The sequence below is a fragment of the Prunus dulcis genome, chromosome 2 (genome assembly GCF_902201215.1).
Source record: "Prunus dulcis chromosome 2, ALMONDv2, whole genome shotgun sequence".
NCBI classification, from domain to species: Eukaryota; Viridiplantae; Streptophyta; class Magnoliopsida; order Rosales; family Rosaceae; genus Prunus; species Prunus dulcis.
This window is the reverse complement of record NC_047651.1, coordinates 5,334,432-5,358,412: the sequence shown is the minus strand read 5'-3', so window position 1 is coordinate 5,358,412 and position 23,981 is coordinate 5,334,432. Positions and strand designations below refer to the sequence as shown.

Below are 23,981 nucleotides of genomic sequence, written 5' to 3'. Positions count from 1 at the left end.
GGAGCTGGACCTGAGACCTCATACATGTGGAAGATCTCACCCAGTGAATCGATGGAATGCGTCTCTTCTGAGTCTGTTGAAGATCTACTTTGGAAATTGGAAGAGATGAGGGGCATTTGTGAGAATATAAACATTTCATCCAATAAGATAACTACAAGTGGACTTTAGTGGTGCCAAAAGACAGAAATACCTTCGACCAAGAAGTGGGAAGAAGCATGCTTAGTAACAGCTAGAGAAACAGTATAAATAGACAAAGACCTTCATAACAGTATAGTTGCTCATGATAAGACAATTTCGGGAGAGGAAAATTCCTACATTGCAAAACAACAATCTAACCTCGCAAAAATTTTCAGAAAAAGATTGTCAAAAGTCAAGGAAATACCAGTCAATTGTCAAAAGTCAAGGAAATACCAGTCAACAAAGGACTTTTAACTCTCAAGCTCGATTATGAGCTCTCAAAAACTTTGAATGCAAGAATGCAGAGGTTAGGTTTACATCGGATAACTATTGAAAACAAGATTATATTATTCGGAAAGTGTTATTGTAGTTTTTAGCACTTGCTGTTTCCAAGCCAATTGACAGAGGGAATGAACCTATGGATTCTTTGTTGAACTGGGAGTCTGTTTCGAAAGGAAAGCCAACCAACGAGTTTGAACTTTAGGTGGGAGAATTTGCTTTCACATAGCCTTTTTAAAATGTGGGTATTAGGGTGAGGAGTAAAGTGGTGCATTTGAAGTTTGCAAGCTCATCTCTAGTTATAGGGCTAAATGTAGTTTAGAGCTATAATTTTAGCCTTTCAAAATATTAATTTTTTAAAGAATAGCGTAGGACTAAATTTTTTTTCCATCTCCAGCCATGCAAGCTATATTTTAGGACCCTCCATATTTTATTATTTTGAGAAAAACTATGGTATAACACATATACATTCCAATACTATATATTGTTTTATTTAATTAAACTACTAGTTAGAGATAATATTCCAGATATGACACATGTACGTTGATAAACTTTCATGTCCATGTGGCACGTCTTATTTTGAAGGAATCTTAATAAATTTTCGAATATGTTTATAATTTTTTTTTAAGAAAAAAGAATTTTATATACATTCAAAACGTAAAAAGAGAAGGAAAAAAAAAGTTAACGTTTCAAAAACTATTTTTTTATAGTGATGCTAAACGAACCCTAAAATTAATTGAGTACATCCTATTATCTAAATGCACCATAATATTTAAATCAAAAAGTAAAATTAACTAAGTACACCCTATTTAACTACCAAAAATACCCATGATACACTATATCACACAACACCAAACCCATTTGAGAATTGAGTTTATAACAAGTTTGATAGATAAGGAGTCTAGAGGTTGTAGTATTCAAAAGGGCTTCAAGTTCATGATCATGCATGAAACAGAAGAGAAATAAATTTAGATGTGTAATTCCTCGTACTGGGCATGATGTGTTGTGCTAGATACCATACATAGATAGATATTGCAAACTTGCCGACATTAATGTGGCCTGGAGAACATGGTTCTAAAAGTTGTCAATTCTGTGGGCCGTTATTTTGTTGTCCTTGAGATAGATTTAACTTTATTATGTTCTTGCCCAATGAATTACTAATTGATTCAAGGGATTGATTTGATTAGGGTTGAATATGGTGAGTAGGGTGTACTTATTAAAATTATATTTGTTTTAAAATTCAATATATATTTTTTGTCATTTTATTTTAGAGTAAATTAGTAATTCAATAAATAGTTAGGTAATAGAGTTTACTCAGTAAATTTTAGGGTTTAGTAATTCAATACATTTGTGTCATGTTAGCAATTTAACAAAAATATTTAACGAAATCTCATGATGGGATCAATTGATGTGTGAGGTGTAACATAAGGACCAATAATGTCAACAAAAAAATAAATAAATAAAGGACCAAAGCTGATAATTTCGCAAACCTCAGGGACCATTTATGATAAAAGCCAAAATATTTAAAACATTGTTTAATCCACGTCAGCAATCTAACAGAAAATTTTGACTGAACGTGACGGCTTGATTAAATTGATGTGTGAGGTGTAACATAAGGGACCAATAATGTCAGAAAAAAAAACATAAAGCACCAAAGGTGATAATTTCGCAAACCTCATGGACCATTTGTGATAAAAAGTATTTTTTTATATATTAAAAAAATACGAATTTAAAAATATTTGGAAGGTTAAAAAAAGAGGTAAGGCCTAGCTGATGTTAGCGCGTTTTTAATATCAGCCTTTGAATTTACAGTTGCACGAGAAGTTCTGTGCTCACACCCACACATGATACCTTCCCTTCTTTGAACATCACATGCGATGGGCCCACAAAAAAATTTAACCTGAGCTATAACTGGACTAAAAATGGCCTAGGAGTGGGATTAAATAGCTAAATGTGGCCCCCAAAATTTAGCCTTTTTTTTTTTTTTTTTGGTTCATGGCCGAAGGTAGGTTTTGCATGCTTTGAGGGCAACATTTGGCCATGGCAGAGATGCCTAAGACTTGGTTCCTATTGCCGCTCTCCTTCCTTCTTTCTTTTCTTATTCTTTCTCTTTTTGCTCTCACAAACAATATTTAATTGTTTTCTTCCTTTACATGTGAACGTCAACATAGTTTGTCAAAGCCTCTTTACTTATTTTAATATTTTCTTTATCACCCATATTTCTTCATTAACTATGGTTGGTTCACAGCCAACTCCCTCCTTCTCTAAACATGTTACAGTTCGTGACAGTCTGAAAGGGCTACAACAGTCAGAGTGATCCCAAAGTTGCATATGTTATACTAGACTTCCATTGGAACAACTTTCATAAAGGAGCCAACTTCATCTCAGCAACGAAATTTGTTGTTCGGACCCATAGAATCTGATTGACATTCATGAGCCGATTTGATGAAAACGCCATCCATAAGCACCTGGGTTCCATGCTCTGGCTGAGCAATAGAGAATGGGTATTTGCCAAATACTGGCCATAAGTTGTACAAGAATTGGCGTTTAACAATGTGCTTCCTTAAAATCTTTTTTTTTTTTTTTTTTTCTGGTAAAAAACGCTTTCCTCAAAATCTTTTTCTGGCAAAACATGAGTAAAAAAGCAAATTTTAGTACAAACAAGAGGAACTTTTTGAAAGAACAAAATCTTTCCTTTTTGGGAGTCCTTGAGGCAAAAGGATTCTGAACTGGAATCCCAATTCAACAAATGAACTTGTAGTTCACCTGCCATTACGATTAAGACAAACTTGAGATGATGAGATGATAAGATGTTGTTTTGACACATTCTATGTTTAGATTTGGATTTGGTTTCTTTTATCGCAAGTATCCTGGTAAGTAATTATGTAAAAATGTAAATCGAAGTATTTGTTTTTCTCCAAACTCCTATCCTAGGTAAAACACCCCATTTGGAGTCACTTTTGTTCTTGGACATACCCCAAAAAGTGGCCGGAAATGACCGATCACGGCGGCCGAAGTTCGGCCGATTTTCAAGTTGAAAATCGAGTGATCTAGAGGTGAAATCGATCAAAACCCAGCCAACCATCAGTTAGAGCATAAAAAATAGCTGAGAAACCATACCTTACTCGAACGATTTGGTGGAGAATTGAGGGAGAACGAGAGGAAAGAAGTTTGGATGACAACCGGCGGAAATCTCCAGATTCCGGCGAGCCGTTATCGCTTTGGACACCCAAACTGCCCCGGCGCGTGGGTGAGGGTGGTGAAGTGACTCTGTGCAGTTTTACGATCCTCGTGTTGTCACGAGCGCGTAGGATTTCGCGGATCTCGATTTGGAGTCCGTTTGAGCCCCGAACGAATTTTCCATATTGCGCGATCCTTGGGTGCAGTGTCGTCGAGTCGTTGGATCGCACTCAATTTTGGACATGTCGTTCTACATGATTCCAGGATCGTGTAGGATTCGACGGATTGCGAATCGGAGTCCCGGATACTCCGAAATCAAGAACCCTGGGACTAGGGTTTGGATTTTAAGCGATAACGCGATTTTGGCTAATCCGACCTTCCGTTTCGGACCAAACTCGCAGGATGTGGTTCTTTCTCTGTAAGGAACCTTCAGAGAATCCCAGATTGGCCATCAGAGATCGTGGGCCCCACGGGGTCCCGAATCGGCCGGTCTGATAGTTTATCGCTTAGTAAAGCTTCGGGTCTTTTAAGGCCATTTTAATTGTCTGAAAGGCTAAGGTGGGCATAGGAGTAACTTGAAATGAGTGCACGCATTTCTAGGACGGGGGCAGGGTGTTTAATTTAATTCTTTTATTAAGCAGTTTTATTAATTTATTATTTATGGTTAATCATGCACCAGAGGTCCGATCGACCCACAGGAGGGACCTTCAAAGGGTCCAGCTAGCTCGGACCAGCAGTGAGTGGACTTTTCTTTTCTGAACGGTTTTTATAATTAAATTTCATTATTTGATAAATAGCAGCAGAATTGAGATTGTTATTTAGCAGTTTTGACACATTCTATGTTTAGATTTGGATTTGGTTTCTTTTATCGCAAGTATCCTGGTAAGTAATTATGTAAAAATGTAAATCGAAGTATTTGTTTTTCTTTAAAAGTATTCTTTTTCATTCGCTAAACTGATGTACACTTGAAAGACGAAAGGTACAGTTTTATCCTTCACACAAAAAAATGTAACACTATGAAGTGCTAGAGCGCAATTTTTTACAAGGTCCCCAAGAGACCTTTGAAAAAGGGAAGCATAAACAATAATCGACGACATTGGCCACTTGCTCCACATCTGCTTCCATTGCTTGATATCTGATCTATATCTACTTCCAAGGAAAATATAAATCAAAATAACGGTTCCCTTATATTGTCTTACGACATCTCCCGGAACCTGGCCAGTGCCTTCTTGTGAATGAGTGTTTTGTAACTATCTCCAGCCTGCACCTCCAGAGTAGGATCTAACTTCTTCTGTTGACTCCCAAGTCCTGCTCTCCTTTCCACCGACTGAGCCTGCACTGGTTCTACCATTCCACTTCCATCTCTTCCCAAACCCTGTGATCAGATGAATAGCAAAAGGAGAAAAAGACACATTCCACAAAATATATATGGTTAGAAAATAAGAAAATAACATCTACCAAGTCCACTTTTTGATCTATAGAATAATAATAGGGAACTGCGGAATCATTTCATCAGAGAAACAAGGGGGATTTCTTAAAACATTCAAGCAAATGCATAGTTAATATAATTTGAGGTGTTAGCTTGTTCAACTGGTAAGATTTCTTATTATCGTACAAGAATTAAACTCCACCTTCAGCAATTGGGAGATTTGGGATTTATTTCGTGAGGTAAAGTTAGTGAGGTAAGCTAAAAATTTAGAATAATCTTCAAGTGCAAAAGAAGGATATGATACCAAGCCTTCGTGCCAGCCCATGTTGCGAAGCATCTTGTTGCCCACATTGCTCTCATCAATTGCTTTTTCAGCTGTAATCACCTCGTAACTCTCAATGTTGGCATCTCCAACCGCACGTCCTCCACCGACACCAGGGGGAAAGGGCATTGAATCAAAAGAACCCTTCCTTGATGCAGAATCTCGATCTTGACAGTAGAAAATAGTAACCACAGGATATTTTACAAATCAATTCAAATATTGTGAAATAGAAAAATGACTCATCCAACTTGGACAACCCTGTTTGGGTACTGAAGAACTAAATTTAGCTGACATGTTCCAATCAATTATGCAGACCAGTATGATAGGTAGCATGATAGATGGTTTTAAGAACTGGAACTAGGTTGAGGCACATTTATAGATTGAGCTTGTAAGAAAGAAAAAAGGGGCAAGCCGATCGGAAACATATTCTTAAGAAAGCTTACTTGACTCCCCAAAACCAAGATCCGACGAATCATCTCCAAATGACAATGAAGAACCATACAAGCTCCTTCTCTCGGCTGCACGATCCCTATATGCAGTATGAGGCTCTTTAGGAGCAGAAGCAGGTGCTACTGGCAGTTCAGAAAATCTTCTCTTTCCACTCCCAGCAGCCACAGGTGGTGTATAAGAACCCAATGCAGATGCATCTGTTCTGAAGGGAGTCAAAACCGTGGGGATATCTGCATTTGTTGATGCAGATACCATGCATGCAGCAGAAGTTGAAGGAATGGAAACTCCGCCAGATGATCCTGAAAACGAGGTATCTGATTTCACCACACCTCTTCCAGAGCCCCTTATGACTCCCATCAGTGTGCCCCCTATGCTGTTGCTCACAGGCCTTGGCATGACTGGAGACTCCAAACCAGCAGTCTCTGCAGCAGAAACAGTTGTACTAACCCTCGAACTGGGTGTAGTATTCTCCTTTGTGGTTGTCACGTCAATTTTAAACTTACTCTTTGTAGACTGCACAGAAGAAACTGGTCTATCATCAGCTGATACGCTTGGCTGATTCTCATCCAGAGCTACACGGGTTGCTTGGCCTTCGTGACTCCTCTGCTTCCACATCGTCAACACATTACTCATTTTCTTCTTGTTAGCCAAAATACTGCTCTTTGAAGCCAATTTGATCTCTTTTGCCTTTTCCTTCTCTTTTTTCTCTGCAGCTGCCTGGACGGCATCTGGTAATGATGCAGCTTTCTCAAATGGTGTTGAGGTTGTAGCTGGTGCAGAGATTACTACTTTTTTATTACTTGAAGCATCCGATGCCTTGGAAAGCTCAGATTGATTAACAGAAGTTTTGTTATCATTCTGATCAGTGCAAGGGATGTATTGCAGAGTTTGCTGGTCATATGAATACCAAATCCCGTTGTTCCCATCATAGTAAAGACCTACATTGAAAAATGTACATAAGTATAAACCATGGATTAGAAAATTGTGCTCGCATGTGTGTGCATGAGAGAGAGAGAGAGAGAGAGAGAGAGAGAGAGAGAGTGTATGTGTGTGTGTGGGGGCAAGGAACAGAGTGGCAAATTAAAACCTACTCATTGAATAAGTTCATCCAATTACAACATCTATGACAGCACACAATATTAAGCCACTTAAACATTAGATGACTATTAGAGCACCCTGGTCCCTGAATTTAGTTTTATAAGCAATAGCATTATTGGGAGAAAAGGAAAAGGCTCTATGTGATACAGCAGAAAATTAGTCCAGTTTGAAATTGACTGGCCCACTGCCTTTAAATTGACTGACCTACTGCCTTGAAGGACCAACAGATACTCCAGTTTGAACATAACAGGGAAATACACCAAACATATTCAGGCAAACAGATCAGGAGTCTGACAGAATCACCCCCAACCCGACTAACCTGTCTGAATTCAAACAATTTGCATCTTTTTATTCATATAGGGGAGTTTCTTGTCTACTACTGGTTATAGGATTCCCTTCAGACTATATCCGTCAACATGGGCTCTCAATGGAGTCTTGTTTAACATTTGAGCCTTGGTATCTTCTTATAGCATTTGTCAACAAGCACATACCACAAACACAAGCCTACTTAACCTATTTTTTTTGGGCTGGGTTTCCTTGGTTTCAATAGTCCATTGGTCAATATCAAATTGTTATTTATGTCTACACGAGCATCTAGGGTTGGATTGGTGTTGGGCTTTAACCCAAGCAAACCAAACCTGTGCCCATCCCCTGCCTTCTATTCAACTTCCAGAACATGAATACCTCTCCCACCCTCATCACCTCCAACCCAAAATACTGGAGAAAGAACTTTGTACTTCATCCAATATGACAGCCAAGAAATAGTTTGAAATTAGAATCTACAACTTGCAGCATTCAGAAATGATATCAAAATTCAGTAATTTGATATGTTATATGTAATTTGGTCGGAACCTTTTCGTCCCGTGAATCCACCAAAAAGATTTAAAAGTAAGAAAATAAAAAAATCATAAAGGGTTGGTTCATAACCATCTTTGTACGATGCAATGGAGCAAGGGGGAAAATGAAATACAAATAGAAGAACCTGTATTTATTGATTAAAAAAAGAACCTGTATTTGGATCATAGTAGAACCCAGAAGCAGCATCATAGTAATAACCAGATGCCTCATCCCACACAAAACCAGATTGTGGAGCCAAACCATCTTGTTGTACTGCCATCTCCCCGCCATTTTGCTCCCCCCCAGTGGATTGATTGTCATCTGGATTATATTCCTTTGGTGCCCAACCAACAGAATCATACTATACAAAAAAAATTAAAAAAATAAACCAATACGAAAAAAGAGAGCCTAAGATTCAGTAAAATACAGAGTGACATATGCAAGAAAGCAAAAACAACAGACTGTTGAATAAACGGGTTGTATAGACAAACAGAGGCGACTGGTCTCCTCTTTTTAGATTTTTTTTTTTTCTCCAACAAGAAAAAGAAAAGTAGCTATAATCAAAGCAACACACAGTTGGGGTGGTTACCCTGCAACAGTAACAACCATCATACCTTGAATTTCAACAGACTAATCTTTTCCCAAGAAGGGATGCAACAAGGGATTGCGTTAATGAGTAAAAAATGAGACCAAATCTGATCTGCGGAATGTTTGAGAGTACTTGTGTGCAGCCCTAAGCCCACTATACAATTATACTAAACAAGTTTATCAAACCTGTCTAACTCACACAGGCAAGTTAACCTAACCTGTCCTAGTTCACATAAGCTGTTCATTACCCCTGCATATCCATTATATCATAATGTAACATAACAATATACCAGCAAAACAGTTCCAAACATCATAAATTTCTCCTCTTCCAATTCCTCTAACTCAAACTAACGGAAATAATTGAGCATAATGGTTCTCTTCTCTTTTCTTGGGTTACAAGGTCGTGACTTAATATGAAATTTTTTAAGAATCATTATGGTCTATCTTCTGTTTTCTTGGAAACTAGTCAATCCAAAAGCTTAAATATCTGCTACTCACCCTAGTAGGTCTTTTTCATACATAGTCCTCTATTGTGGTGGGCATTTTCCGCAGAGGGTGGTCCACTGACCAAGGCAGCTTCGCTTTCTATTTTAATTTTAACTGAGTTGGTTTAGTACCCATTCAACCCCATAAAACCAGTTCATTGTCGGACTGAGTATTCTTTTAGCCTGAAAAGATTGATGTGAACTGATTGTGTATAATTAACAAAATTTATGATTTTTCATCTGCGAAGACTCAAACTAGTAATTTGAATGTATAACAAAAACTTAATCAGCTACCTTTTATTACAATTAAAAGTACAAAGTTCCTCAGAATTTAATGCTTCCTAATAATTCAGCCCTCTTAGAATATATTCCTTGTACAGGTGGTATTATTATTGTCGATAAATTATTCATCAGCTTTTTTATAAGTAATAATAAAAAAATCAAGAATCAACTTTTCCACATTGTCAAATAAGTATACTCTGGCCTTGGGAATCTCCATTAATCATGAGATAATATTTTAACACAAATTCTGACCACACAACAACTAATTAAATGGCAGCCATGTACAGCAGATATATCTAAATATTTGAGTATTTGAGTATTTAATTACTCATCTTAAAGTTATGGAAATCTTTCTAGACATGTAATGTCTTCCATCTATGTGGTGAACCAAAACATTTTTCACTCTCATGAACGTCTGCTTTCCATTATTCTTCAAAAATTATTCTAATAATCATGTGATCTAAAAATATTATATTTGTTGTTCAAGTGCTTACAATTAATATAAAGTTTATATATATAAGAAGTATCCAAAACAGATGTAAAAAACGTATAAAATTATTTTAAGAGAAACCTGTTGCGCAAAGGTGGCTGCCTCAATTGCTGCAGCTGCCAAGCTGCTTGACTGTGAAGATCCTGGACCAAGAATGCTCTTTGCATATGCTACTCTCAAAATTTGCCCATTCCTCTCAAGTGTTGTTCCATTTGTTGCTTCAAGAGCTTTTGTAGCATCTCCCACCTGAAAATCATAGGGTTGCAGCTTAAAACAAAAAACTGCGCTGATTTCTTTGTTTCTTCACATCTCACATTGGAAGACAGATAGAAATGAAGAACACGTCCATCAGGGGGGTGACCAAGTTCCTAGACTGTACTTAATAACTCATAAGTAGAGTCTTGTAGAAAGAAAGCCAAAATTCTCTGGGGTAGTCTGATGCAGGCAGTGGTTTGGAACCTATGGCTGGAACGTAACAGGAGAATCTTTGAGGATTATAAGGGAGTGGGAGTGGCAGGGTTATGGGATAGAGTGAAGTTTTGGGCTGCCCTTTGGGCATCAACTTCCCTTGCTTTTAAGGATGTACCCTATCCTACAATTATGCGCAATCTGCTGGCCGTAGTATCTTAAGGAGTTGTTTTATGTTTGGTTGTTTAGTTATGTGTTGAGTGGCCTTGTGTCTGTTTCACCGGCTAGTGTTTTTTCTTTTTATCTGCATTCTAAATGCCCTTGTTTTGATCCTTACAAATTTGAATTAAAATGTTTCTATTAAAAAAAAAAAAAAAAAAACAATAAGTACAGTCTTGTAACTCTGTCGCCCTGAAACACAAAAGACTTGCAACCAAAGCGTAATTAAAATATAATAATAAATAAATCAAGCTTTTACAACTAAGGCATCTTTAAGGAAGTTATTATACTTCTACTTCTGGGATATAGAGAGCAAAAAATTGTAATAAGGTGTACCATTTACACAATTTTAACCAAGCACGATAAAGTTAATCAACATTAGCAGAAAGACCACACAATACATGCACCCACACAGCCTTTGAGACTAAAAGCCAATTGATTAAAAAAAAAAAAAAAATAGAATAAGGAAGAGGACAAATAACCTGCCAGGGAAATTTTGAGGACTTAAAAATTCTTCTTTTTTTTCCTCATTCTTTACATGATTTAAACAAAAGGTGTATTACAACTCCAACTTACCCCACTACGAATGCAAAAAACTTTTAAGACTCAAAACAAGAGGTGCACATGCAGACAGGTTTCTTTTTCGGACAACCACATGCAAACATGTTAAATCTCAGATCAAAAGAATTGGGTAGAGAGGGATGCAGTTTTTTAGACGAAAGACATCAACATATCACACTTCTGAATATGTACAATAACAGTTTGAATTAGATGGGTTTTGTTTATGCCCTTGATTGTGTGTAATCGCAAGTATAGAAAACCATATCAGACATCTGGATGCAAGCCATGATCATATCACACATCTAGAAAATCATTTTCATTGATCAGGTTATAGAAATGGCATAACATTTATAGCAACTTCATTTAAACTTATGTGGTTAGTTAAAGGAGCTCTATTAAAATATAGTTCAGCATTGGGAGACCCCATTAAAGTGAGCTGCCAACTACCTAATACATCCCACAGAAACATTTTGCCCACTCTACATTTTGCCCAATCTTTTGGTCAGGAATATACAAATTTAAATCTAGTCACACCACATTTCCTCATATAACCAGCAAATAAAAATGTTCAATACATCATTTCCCTATTGGAAAGGAGCTTATAAAGTAGAAGTGATACAATTACCCTACAAATAAAAACTCAGCATATGATGACCACAGATAAGATCTGTACAATTATACTCATAAGTTCTGAACATGTACATTTTAAAGATAAATTTTTTACATTAAGTTCTGTAAATATAAGTTGGGAGATAAGTAGCATTTTTCTTTTATATTTAAGTTCCGTGATTTTAACAGCTCACATTGTTTCCTCATCCCCAACATCAGTTAACTTCAGTGTCCTTAAATTCTTGAATCAGAACATTAAGGCCACGCAAATGAATACCAGAAAAAATGGAAGACAATAAAATTACAACATTTAACCAACTGAATAACTGAAAAGGGAGGGGAAAAAAGCTGGCATACCGAATGGAAATGTACAAATGCAAATCCCCTTGAAACATGAGTAAATTTGTCTCTAACAAGACGAAGATCCTGCAAAATAATATCAATAAATCTCTGATGCACATGCTAGATAGAAAAAAAAAAAAAACTGTCTTGTTTAACTTTAAGATGACACTAAATGAATAAATAAAAAGAATTCAATTTGTTCAGCATTTGCACCTTAATTGCGGCATGTTTGGAAAATTCATAGCGCAGCATTTCCTCATCAGCATTTTCATCCAGTCCGCGAACAACCAAAACATGAGTAGGACCTAATGACATATATACTCAGTTAAGTTCATAAAAATTAATAGTTAATTACGCCAGCTAAAAGAAACAAGGTAGACTAACCAGCTTCAGATCCTTTCTTTGCTGAAGTCATTTGATTGGATAAAGAAATATCTGCTGCCGGAGCATCCTCAGTTCGTGCCTTATTGCACTGCAACAAAGGAGGAAAACAGAGACTCACTAACCTACATGAATTTTTTTTTTTCCTTTTTTGATGATCAACTTACATTAATTATTCTTAAGAAAAAATAAACTAATCCACATACATTACACAGTTATGCATGTTGAAAATTTTGTTTTCTAAAATAATAAAACAATAAAAATTTCTTTTCTATGAACCATAGTTACATATTTACTCGGACACAAAAGATTTCGTTCCCAAAGCACTGTATCTAAACATAGCAGAATTGAAATTCTACCACAAAAGCACAGAAGGTCTTTAACAAAACCACCTAAAGTCATATAATGGAATATTTCCAAGCACATAAGTGCAGCTGTTCTTCCCAGAAAAGGCAACATTGTTGGTATGCATTTAGCACTTTACTATTACATGATGGAGGGTTAATTCGTCAAAATATATCAAGACAAAAAGAAATTAATACCTTGTAATGGAAAAAAAAAATACACACCTGAAAGCAGGATGTCCGCCGTGCAAAATTAACATATTCACAACTAATGCACATCCAATCAGAGGGCACTGTGATGCTTTTACGGTTATTATGGCCTGATTTCACAGCATTCTCCTGACCAAAAGATCCACCTGCACCACCCCCAGTCGGCTTACTACTGCAACAAAACACAGTTCAAAATGGAAATAAGTACACTCATGGAAAAATAATATGGGTCCCATTCCAGGGACAAAAACAAAACCACACTTTCAGCATTTGCATCATCTGACAGCTGAGAATACATCTGACACAGAAAGAAAATCCTTCATTTATTGAGGCATTAAGTATCCGCACATCATGCAAGATGTCCTTTATTGTTTACGTTAACTATGCAGTCTTCTTCACCTTTACTAAATTTTACCCTTACCACCACCAGAGAAAAAATAAAAATTAAAAAATTAAAAGTTCAAAATTAAAAAAAGACACTTCATCACTTTCTTCCTTGCTTTGATCAAAGTTCATGTCGATTCATGGGAATAAGACGCAAGCTGGCCTTCCTTTTTTTGTTGATAGAGGGGGAGGAAGAAAGTCGACAAAACAAACTGGCATTTCCCAGTGGGGTTCAAATAACTAAGAACACGATCATCCCTCTCCAACCCAAAAGTTTTATATCTACTCACTTCTTGTATCTATTTTGTCATCAGTTAAGAAAGACAGGATATATAAAATACACGATTAGGATTAGCGAAAAACAATGTGGAGTGAGCCCTACAAGGGTGTCCCTCAAATAAGAATGGAAGCTCTCTATGTACATATATATATATATGTATATATATATATACATATATATATATATATTTCACAATGACAAAATAATGCTACCACACTTCGGTGATGGTTATATTAAGACCTCATCCAGTAAAGTAGGACCAACAAAAAAAACACCTGTACTCAAAAAAAAGCTTTCGGCCATCCACCACAAGTCCATCATCCCCAATCTTGTCCATCATAGCGCATGCTGCTCCCTATTAAACAAACAGAAACTCCATTGTGAATTGTTTTTATTCAAATCAAATGCAAAACATTTATACGAAAAGAATAATACATACCACAGAAGGAAAATCAATAAAAGCAAATCCACGAGAGATGCCAGAATTACGTTCTTTGATCACACGGACATGTCTAAGGGGTCCCCATTCAGTCTGAAAGATATACAAATTGCAAGGTTATCAAAAAGTAGAGAGAAGTAGAAATGTGGTATTCATAACAAAACATCAGATGACATATTACAAGGATCTGGTATAGATCTTCCTCAGTCGTCTTCTGTGAAAGACCCTTCACAACAATAGTTGCAGATGGGGCCTACAAAAGAACATCACACTCAGTAAGTCATCCTGCATACCGTAAACACATAGGCAATTAGGTTGAACAGAAAGATGCAAAACATACAACAGAATAATGCTCTCTCTGGCGTTTCTCATCACGGTCCCTTCGCCTATCAGTTCTCTCATGCCGTCCATCATCATAGCTGTCCTCTCGATGACTTCGTCCATGGCTTCGACCTCTAGGGGACCTTGATCTAGGACGATCATCATGCCCGCGAGAAATGGACCGGGAGCGAGAACGCTCATGCCTTCTATGTGGACTCTGTTCTCTTTCCCTACTCAAACATTTCTTCTCACGCTCTCGGTCACGAGATTCACGAGATCCACGACGCCTCCAATTGCTATCTCTCCTACTACCTCTGTCATAATCAGAATCATAACTGTGTCGGCCATAGTCATAATCCCTTTCACGACTCTCCTCTCTGTTTTGATGGGTAGCACGGGACCTATAGTCAAAATCATCATATGCATAATCATCACGATCACGTCCACCAAGCCTTGCAATCCTGTCAAATCCAGGATCACGATAGCTATCAACACTGCGATAGCTATCTCGAAATTTATCAAATTCCTGAAATGTATCAATCTCATGATCACGAAAGTTATCCATCTCATGATATGAATCAATGTATTGTTTCTCATGTCTCCTATCCCTATCAACGGGAATTTCTTCTTCATAACTTCTTCTTCTTGAATGTGGCCATACACCAACAGCATGAGGTGGTGGTGGATAGTTATCCCTATCCAAAGCATCGCGGTGAAAAGCATTTCTTGGATAGACGTCGTCCCTTGAGTATCTTTCATCTATAAACCTCCTTTCATCGTATGAACCACCGACCCTGCCAAAAAATAATTATAATATGGAACAAAAGGAGAAGATATAATGTAACACAATGCACCCAATTAAAAAGATTGATGACAAAACTAAAGGGAATATTCAGACAGTACCAATGACAGATATTGGTATACAACCATTAATGAAATTTGGGCAGTAGAACTAAAAAGTTAATCTCAATCTGCTCTTCATACAAATTTAAGGAGCCAATTTTGCCTATGAGTTCTAAATTACCGTAATGAAGATGAAAAGCAACAGTCAGTAGCACTCACCGAAAGTTTGGCTCATGGACTGCAGCATACCCCTCCAGAGCCTGTGGATTCAAGAGAATAAGGTAATGTCAGCAACAGATCAATGATGATATGAGGTTAGGCAAATCCAGTCAGTCCATATCCTCATTGCCCCATGGCTTTCTCTCATTTTTCTCCCAAAAAAATGGACAGTCAGATTGGGCCCTAATAAATTCTTGTATTTATCATGATTCATCCCATATAGGTGATTTATTAAGGAGGAAACCACAATTACGCTGTTATTATCCCATCCTTGCTGAAGACCATAGCGACCGGGATCCATTTCTTTCTTGCATGCAAGCAAAACTCGACAAAGCGCTCGATGATGATATCGTTCAGAATTTGAATACCTTTCCTGTAATATAATGCACAAACAGACACACACAGTTATGCCCGTGATGAACCAAGCACCTACAATTCCCATGACTTTGACCTTGTTGGCCTCCCTTTCACAAGTCACAACCGGAATAACCAAAATCCTTTCCACAAAGTCCCAATTCTCTTAACACACAATACCTTCGACAGAAGATACCATCAGCTTATATACATACAATCCATTCAATCAAAACTTGAACAATCAATATGTTAGACTTAGATCATAGATGACAAAGCGTAACTGACCCATTTACACAGGCTTCATAAAAATCTTAATTGAAAAACTAAATTACCTAAAAATAAGACTAAACTCTGATTGAACCAACTAAAACCCTTAAAAGGAACTTCAAAAAAAAGCCAATGCAGACCTGAACAAAATCAAACCGACAATTTTTAAAAACAGAATGGATGAAGATAATCACATAATCGTAATTGACCCAAAGTCCATTGCTTTTTTGAGCAATATACCTCAGGGCACAAAAACAATGCCCTGAATTTCAACAGAAATTGGAGACAACTCCATTCCATTCAAAAACCTCGTTGAGGACAAGGGCTGACTAAAATTGGTACAATAATTTGCATCAGATTTTTTTTTTTTCATTTTGTTTTAATTTATTATAAATAAATAAATAAGGAGTTTCGCAAAATTGAAAATTCCTGCAATTAGGAACCTCAGGTAGCATCACAAACCCAGAGGAAGAAGAAGAACCAAAAGCTTACCGTAGATCCTAAGCTTTCAGATCTCAGGCCAACTTTTGCACTCTCTCTCTCTCTCTCTCTCTCTCTCTGTCCGTCTACTTTCTTCTTCGTCCGTCGCAAGTGTCCTCGCTTTCGGCTGTTGCTCGTTTCGACCAAAATAATTTACTCCCAGATTATTTAACTTTTCGTTATTGCAACTCACGTGCTAGGCAAGCACCTGATCGCATGGGCCTATTTCAATTTGGAGTATTTTCTTCGGTCTAGCTGATTAGACCAAGGCCCAATATATTACCCAAATCTTGATGACGTGGCATCTTTTTAAGCGGTTAGATCATTAGCATGGCTGAGATGTAGCGAAATGTGAGGTAAATGTAGAGTGGTAATGTATAAAAGCCAGTTTGCGAGTTCGCGCGCCCGAAACCTTGTGCGTTTGCAACGGTCTCTCTCTGTCTCCTCCTTCAATCTTTCCATCATGCCCCGTTCCCTGGCGCTCACAGCTGTTTCTATTCCCCTTCTGCATAAACCGGTAAGCATCCTCCCATTATCGCCTTTTTTATTTATTAATTCTTTTCCATTTCATTTCAGTTCTTTTCTTACTCTTGTAGTAGTCTTATCTTTCCTGGTGGTGTTTAGGGCTGCTATGAGTTCTCGTACTTGAGCAACTCATGGGTTTCATTGACAAAGCTCAGCCACGTTTCGCTGAATCAGAAGAACCAATTTCAGCGATTCTCCCTAGTCAATGGCAACGACAATGTCAATGTGGGTTCTTTACTTTATTGTTCAACGTTGTGTAGTGTCTTCACCATTTTAATTTTGAGTCAAATTGGAGCGCCGCCTATATTGCTTTTCCATTTCGTTTCAGTTCTTTTCTTACTCAAACTCTTATCTTTCCTGGTGGTGTTTAGGGCTGCTATGAGTTCTCGTACTTGAGCAACTCATGGGTTTCATTGACAAAGCTCAGCCACGTTTCGCTGAATCAGAAGAACCAATTTCAGCGATTCTCCCTAGTCAATGGCAACGACAATGTCAATGTGGGTTCTTTACTTTATTGTTCAACGTTGTGTAGTGTCTTCACCATTTTAATTTTGAGTCAAATTGGAGCCCGCCTATATTGCATTTGGAAGAAAATACTAAATTTTGGGATTACGCAAACTATTGCATTTGGATGTATAAAGTATGGAAGGGAGGATGAATTAGGGTAGAGAAAGATTTTGAAATTGATTGACCTAGGTCTGTTGAATTTGCTTGTATTAAGTATGGAGGAAGAAGGAAGAAACTAGAGCAGAAGAGGATTGAGGATTTAGAATTCCACACAAATTTAATGCATTTTGGAGATAGTTCAATTGCTGAAGGTGACTTTAATTGAATGTTTAGGGGAAAATATACATTATCGAGACAACAATGACTTACAATGCTCCGATAAATGTTATTGAGGATCATCAACTGAGTAGCTAATGTAAGGTGGACTGATGCTGACAAGAGTTACAAAATTAAACATTTCTCTTTCTATTCACGTTGTTACCTATGAAAATCATGAACTGCTTTATAAGAATTAATGTGTGAATGGCATTTTAAGCTAAAAGATTGGATACGATGTACATCAGATGCGATTCCTTTACTTTTGTTTATTTAATTTGGGTAAATAATGTTGTCAAACTACCATTACTAGGTGAAGTGTGCTTTCTACTTGCTTATACTTCAGTGAAAGACAAACATCGTCTTATAATATAAGAGAAATTGAAGTATGTGTCACTGTTTGCAGTTTTTCTCTGTCCAACTCACCTGGAAAACCCAGAAAAATGTCACCTTTTTATGTCTGAGTTAGTCCCTTGGGTTTACTGTTGATTAAATATATATGGGCGTACAGTGATGTTATGAGCCTAAATGACTATAGAGTATGTACTTCATACAGCTTCAATGTTAGTTTGGGAATCAATGAAAATGCATAATACATGCGAGTGTATGTGTAGGGGCTTGAACATGGTGGATGGTGGCATTGCTGTTACGTCATAAATATTTTCCTCTTTAATTTAGGTTGAAGTAAAATATTCTGATAAAAGGTGTCTCTGTGTTCTCTTTCATGTGTGGACAGGGTTATGGGTTGTCGGATGCTGAAAGCTTCTCCACTAAATCTCAAGGTATATAATATTCTTAACCATATCGATGATTATAGGATATCTTGAAGATATATTATCTTGCTGATGTAGCAGGAAATTATGGTGTTTCTTTATTTAATGAGATTAATGTTGGTTGGGTGTTGCCAAAAGACTGTTTTTCTTTGCTTGGAGAGAAATTTAAAGTATTGGGTGGTGGAAAGAAGGCTAAAGTTATATGGGGCTGTATGATGGTGGCTATCATTTCGCTATTTGGTCAGAAAGAAACCAACGTATCTTCGAATATGTTAGGGGGATGGAAGTGGAGGAGGTGTGGTGGAAGGTTAAGTATTGGGCAGCTCTTTGGGCATCCGTTTCTTGTGATTTTAGGAACACTTCTATTCCTGACATTGTTCTAGACTGGAAAGCTTGTAGTGTCATGAATATGTTTTGGTTTGTTAAACTAGATGTGGCATGAATTATTGTTTTCTCTCATATATTCACGGTGGATTGCTTATCTACGTTGCTGTACAGCTTCTTTTGTGAAATAAAATTTCATCTTTTCATTTCATAAAAGAAAAAATGTATATTATGATGCTTTTCCTATTTTCTCCTTGTATCCATTTGTAGGAACTAATGATTTCCCAAATTTCGATTTATTTTAGGGGCAATTGGAAATAATGATAGTGGTGAAGGAGTACCTGTCACATCCAATGAGTACTTTCTACTTGCCTTACAATGTTTTTGGTCAATACTAAAGGCTACTGATTTTTGTTATTTATGTAATGAAGGTGAGTTAGTATTTGAACTCATATTCATCTTACTCTGTTTTCTAAATACCTGACCTATTAGCAAATTAGTCACAGCTGAGGGCTATCCAAAAGGTAACATTTATGAAGTGGGACTTAGTCACCTGGTTAGTCAGTCACTTAGATGATTAAATATAAGATCTGTAGCTGAGTGAATTTTTAGGAAGTCATCCTATGGAATGGTTTTTGTCTGCTCGATATCTCTATGATGGTGAAGGTAATCTCATAAGCAATTAGGTATACTAAAGCTAGATCCTTCAATTGAGGAGGTGACTTTTTTAAGACAGTCACAATGACATGCGATTATATTGATACCTATTTCATGATTTTCATCCATACGGATAGGGATTTTCAAGAGCCCAGGTTTGAGCTTGTGAAATAGTGCCCACATTGTGTAGTTTATACCTGTCGATTGACGCAAACAATAAATAAATAAAAGTAAAAGGAAACCTTTTCTGAGATAGGTACACCTTTTTGTTTTATTCTTTTATCAAGATTTGTAGCGTGTAAAAATTTATTTTGACATGAAGAATTCTAGTCGTTGCTTTGTCGTTCTAGTCATGTAATTATAATGTCAAAATTTCTCCTGATTGGTGTGAGATAACATAATTTAGTGCACTGAATAGGCACCTTTCCGGTTCCCACTAGATGGTGAAGGGGATGATATTAGATGATGTGCAAGTATTACAGTACCATCTAGAGTTATACAATATTAAATGGGCATTCACAATAGATATAGTGTCTACAAGCATGATTTTTTAAGCAATATGTTTCAGATGTATCTCATGTAATGAGTTGATGTGGCCATTTTGTAGACTTTTCTCATGACATGTATGAAGTTTTGTTAAAGATTCAAGTTAATATTAAGTGATTAATACTCTGTAGGGACCTCAACAGTACCTAAAACTAGCAACCCACTAGATAGAAAGTTTATGTCAGTTTTACTTTATTTTTTTCTTTTTAAACTCTACCTTTACTTGCTTCTAGATGTTTGAATGTCAAAATGGACCATTTGGTTATTATGTGGTTTTTTTTTCTTTTATTTATTTATTTGTGTTATGTTCCTCTTTATTTTTTAAACCAAATTTATGTTCATTGATAAGTTCAAAATTCTACCTTACATTTGGTTAACCTTGCCATCTTCTTTCACTTTTCAACCTTCATTGAGCCTTTGTGATGCTCTTTTTCTTGTTTGTTTAACTTGCCAGGATTTTGAAGAAGTTAAGGAGATATGGGATTTCTGGATTATTGTCATATGGACTACTGAATACTGCTTACTATCTTACGACATTTCTCTTGGTATGGTGAGTGAAGTATCTCCAAATTAGCTGTATCGGTAATATCTTCTGGCTTGTATTAAACATCATAGTATTACAAGTTACAACTAATATCCCTGTAAAGGACCACTTCATTTCGCAGTTTTGCTGAACTCTATTGGCCTTACCTGAGCATCTGTTTCTATGACTTGGTTTTCTATTCATTGATTCTGAAAAGCTTCTTTACATTGGCTCTTTTAAATTCTAATGCGATTCTGTCGCAGTACTTATTGACTCATAAGGGATTATATATAGTCTTGTTTTGTTTGTTGTGCATATGGATTTCATGGTCTAGAAGTATTAACTCTTAGGGATTTTATGGCCTTGCTTTCTAAGCATCATCATGCTTCTTTGTGGCAGTCAAAGTATTTTCATTTGACGTCCACATTTGAAGAAAATAAATTGGGTGTTCAGTGCTACTACTGGATGCTACAATGTACTAATAAGGCTCCATAAATTGTATTATTATCATTTATTATTATATTGCCTATGCAGTTGCTCATGTAAATTTAGTGGAATAATTGCAACTCTGAACTGTTTTCTTTTCCTTTTAGGTTCTATGTTGCTCCAGCACCTGGGAGGATGGGTTACGTCCCAGCTGTTCAGAGGTAATTGTTCATATATGAATATCGCTGAATTTTTTTCTTTCCAGGTTATGCAATATCTTCAAATCTATCATTGATATTAACACTTGGTGATTTGCAGATTTCTCAAAATAATGGCCATGGTGTGGGCCGGAAGCCAGGTCACCAAGCTTGTACGAGCTGGTGGGTGAGTTGCTAGATCCAGTAATTCTTTTTTTAAATTTGTTAGTTTTATGAAAATATAGTCATGGTTTTCATGATTTTTGAGTAGCCAAGACTTTTGCTTGTTGGGATTTTCCTGGTTTTTCAAGTATAATTAGCCCTGGTTCTTTATCCAACTCCTGAAAAATGCTTAATAATTTATTGTGGCTGGATGTGTTGAGTTAATTTAAGGATCCAGTTGTTAACACCTATGTTTGGATTGTTAATGTGCGTGATTAAAGTAATAGTTCACATTAATGGTTCATTTCTCAAGCATAGGCTGTTACTTGAAAAGAACCTAAAAGTAATTTTAATATGTGTCACCCACAGCAACCGGCCCCAAAAAGGTTGGTAACTTCTTTTGTCAGCGTTGGCTGTGAAGTGCAGTTTCAATTTTGTGAGAGAAATATGTAAAATCTAATTATTTTTTTTCATTTGATGATTTTATTGCTGCCAAGTATGTATGAATGTTTAGAATGTGATCCTGTGTTTCTTATATGAGTTAACAAGGACCATTTGATGCAGGGCCCTTGCTCTTGCTCCTTTGGTGGACAGGGGACTGTCATGGTTCAGTGTCAAGTTCCATTTTGAGTCTCAGGGCAAGGTGACAATGAATTTTCAAAATTCTATTATATGTTCTGATTACAAGCATCAATCTCATTTCATTCCAATTTCCAGGCTTTCACCGCAATTGTTGGAATTTGCTTCGGACTAGCCCTCGTTTTATTTTTTGTAGTGACGTTGCTTTGGGCCTAAAGCCATTTCTGGTTTCTGTTCTCACTCCATTGAAGGGAGTCATCATCTATGAATATGATATTGGCTTCTTTAGATTTCCTTTCATGTTTCTCCATCTATGTTTTGTTTTGTTCTTTTGTTTTCTGTTTCTTGTTTCTCCTGGCAAATGTAGATTTGTTTGCTGTATATGCACTTACCATGAGTGTCAAATTTTTTGTCAATCTACTTTTAATTTTTTATGTTACATGTATTGTATCGGTACTTTGTATGTTAATGCAACCTATGCAGATATGCGTAATTACCAAGTAACATGTTACCAAGATTGCTAATTTTAAATTGCATGACTATCTGCCAACGGGGTGTAGTCCAGTGGAAACGGACCTTGATTTGCAATTGCAAGAGGTCTCGGGTTCGAATCACAACATCATAGTTGTGTGTGTGTGAGAAATACCCCCCATCGCTTGTATAAAAAGAATAATAAAAAATTTCCATGACTATCTATGGATACGATATTTACGAATCTTTACGTACATATATTTATAAATAAAAATAAAAAATTTATAAGATGGCACCTTGACTAGAAAGTTGAGCTTAGGGATGTTGTCAAACAAGACATACAAGAATACAAACACATCTGAATGTATCATTGCTTGCTGGGATCTGGCCGTGCTCATGGCGGGTCCATATGGGCCCAAGCCAAATTTGACTTATTTATTGCATTTTTTTAATAATTTTTTTTGCAACTTCATTTAAATATTTTTTACAATTATGTATGTACCAACAAGAGTTGTTAAAAAAAGATGCCAATAATTATATATATTTTTTAAATCGTTGTTGAAAAAGAGGCCAATAACTGTATTTCAAGTACATTTAAATAGAAAATGACTAGATTATTATTTGGATTTTAAAAAATTGAAACTTGAAAAATAAAATTATTATTTTATATATAAAGCAAACATTCAATTTTAATATATACTATTAGAGAAAAGAAATAGACTTGAATTTCACATATAAATATAATAATATTATCTATTATTTTTGTCTAAAATAAATATACTTTAATAAATGAGTTTTAAACGAGCCAGTCCGGCCTATTCGATTTAATTACCTCAATCTAACCCGCTTAAAGATACGGGTCATGTCGTGTTGGGCCTTATTTAAGCAAACCGTGCTCGGGGCGGCTCGATCTGTTTGACACCTCTATTCCATCCAATATGTCGTTAAAAAATATCATGTGCCAAGCATGTGAGGCAATTTAAGCAAAAACACAAAATAATAATAATTAATAAACCCAGCCCAAATCCATAGTCACCAACCCCCACCCTAGTCGCACTATGATCCCCTTTCTCCTTGCTAACAACCAACCACGAGGAAGCTAAGAGGGCGAGGTGGCCACTGCCCTGTAAGAACCCAAAACAAAATATCTTAAAAAGAAGAAAATATCTGAAAAGTAAAGAAAATATCTTCTTGCAAAAAGACAATTTTGCCCTCTCATTATTTAATGGGGGAAAATTTGACTTTTTGATCGAGAAAGAATTTGGGAATTTCGCTTACGCCATTGCGTAGAGCGCGGCGAAAGGAGTTCGTAGACACGGAGTAGGCCCGAATCGGAGCCGTAATGAAGAAGTTATGGTCTAAAAACCGCGAAGGGCAAAATGATAATTTGGTCAAAAAGTCAGATTTTTATACCCCTCTCTCTCTCTCCCATCACTTTCTCTCTCTTCCTCTCTCTCCTTCCGCGCGAACTGGGCAGTGCGCCCGTTCGACTTCCAGGCGACGGCCCGGCCACCACAGGCTGAGCCGATCTCCGCCGTGGGTACCTACGGGTCCGCCTTCGTGTCGCCGTCACAACCTGACCGATCTCAACCCCGGGGCCGCCCTGAGCTGGCCGGAAAACCATGTTTTCCGGCGGAGGTTCCTTCGAAGCCACCCGAACTTCCAGCTCGAAATTCTCCTTCGTTTCTCCACCAAATC

At 36.8% G+C, this 23,981-nt stretch overlaps 2 protein-coding genes across 6 annotated transcripts; one reads left to right on the top strand and one right to left on the bottom strand.

Moving 5' to 3' along the window:
• Positions 1 to 4,539: 4,539 nt before the first annotated feature.
• LOC117617567 (SUPPRESSOR OF ABI3-5) lies at positions 4,540 to 16,522 on the bottom strand. Of its 2 annotated transcripts, none has more exons than XM_034346997.1 (16): positions 16,291 to 16,522; positions 15,431 to 15,550; positions 15,178 to 15,218; positions 14,135 to 14,909; positions 13,976 to 14,047; positions 13,795 to 13,887; positions 13,631 to 13,710; positions 12,707 to 12,863; positions 12,141 to 12,228; positions 11,970 to 12,061; positions 11,772 to 11,840; positions 9,699 to 9,863; positions 7,944 to 8,133; positions 5,831 to 6,775; positions 5,370 to 5,554; positions 4,540 to 5,011 (listed from the first exon to the last, which is right to left on the bottom strand). In XM_034346997.1, exons 2-16 carry the CDS (start codon positions 15,476 to 15,478, stop codon positions 4,832 to 4,834), a joined length of 3,180 nt encoding a protein of 1,059 aa, XP_034202888.1. In that variant the 5' UTR covers positions 15,479 to 15,550; positions 16,291 to 16,522; the 3' UTR covers positions 4,540 to 4,831. The 2 variants fall into 2 exon arrangements, with proteins under 2 accessions (XP_034202888.1, XP_034202889.1); XM_034346998.1 differs by having other exon boundaries at positions 12,707 to 12,860; positions 16,291 to 16,427.
• A 153-nt stretch (positions 16,523 to 16,675) lies between these two features.
• On the top strand, positions 16,676 to 22,279 carry LOC117618871. 4 transcript variants are annotated; one of them, XM_034348618.1, is made up of 9 exons: positions 16,676 to 16,795; positions 16,903 to 17,028; positions 18,362 to 18,407; positions 19,028 to 19,079; positions 20,380 to 20,475; positions 21,042 to 21,095; positions 21,193 to 21,258; positions 21,798 to 21,876; positions 21,951 to 22,106. In XM_034348618.1, the coding sequence occupies exons 1-9, from the start codon at positions 16,742 to 16,744 to the stop codon at positions 22,026 to 22,028; spliced, it is 651 nt and encodes a 216-aa protein (XP_034204509.1). In that variant the 5' UTR covers positions 16,676 to 16,741; the 3' UTR covers positions 22,029 to 22,106. The 4 variants fall into 4 exon arrangements, with proteins under 4 accessions (XP_034204509.1, XP_034204511.1, XP_034204510.1 ...); XM_034348620.1 differs by having other exon boundaries at positions 16,692 to 16,795; positions 20,380 to 20,470; positions 21,951 to 22,279; XM_034348619.1 differs by having other exon boundaries at positions 16,692 to 16,795; positions 20,380 to 20,470; positions 21,193 to 21,254.
• The last annotated feature ends 1,702 nt before the right edge of the window (positions 22,280 to 23,981 follow it).

What these genes read in the sequence shown, in the direction of transcription:
- LOC117617567 (XM_034346997.1), bottom strand. Translation starts at nt 15,478, where the DNA reads ATGGATCCCGGTCGCTATGGTCTTCAGCAAGGATGGGATAATAACAGC. An exon ending in GGCGGACATCCTGCTTTCAG is followed by an intron (nt 12,229 to 12,706) that starts GTGTGTATTTTT and finishes CCTTTGTTGCAG; the next exon opens with TGCAATAAGGCACGAACTGA. An exon ending in TCTTGGTTTTGGGGAGTCAA is followed by an intron (nt 5,555 to 5,830) that starts GTAAGCTTTCTT and finishes TCTACTGTCAAG; the next exon opens with ATCGAGATTCTGCATCAAGG.
- LOC117618871 (XM_034348617.1), top strand. Translation starts at nt 16,742, where the DNA reads ATGCCCCGTTCCCTGGCGCTCACAGCTGTTTCTATTCCCCTTCTGCAT. An exon ending in TTCCCCTTCTGCATAAACCG is followed by an intron (nt 16,796 to 16,902) that starts GTAAGCATCCTC and finishes GGTGGTGTTTAG; the next exon opens with GGCTGCTATGAGTTCTCGTA. An exon ending in AAGCTTGTACGAGCTGGTGG is followed by an intron (nt 21,259 to 21,797) that starts GTGAGTTGCTAG and finishes CATTTGATGCAG; the next exon opens with GGCCCTTGCTCTTGCTCCTT.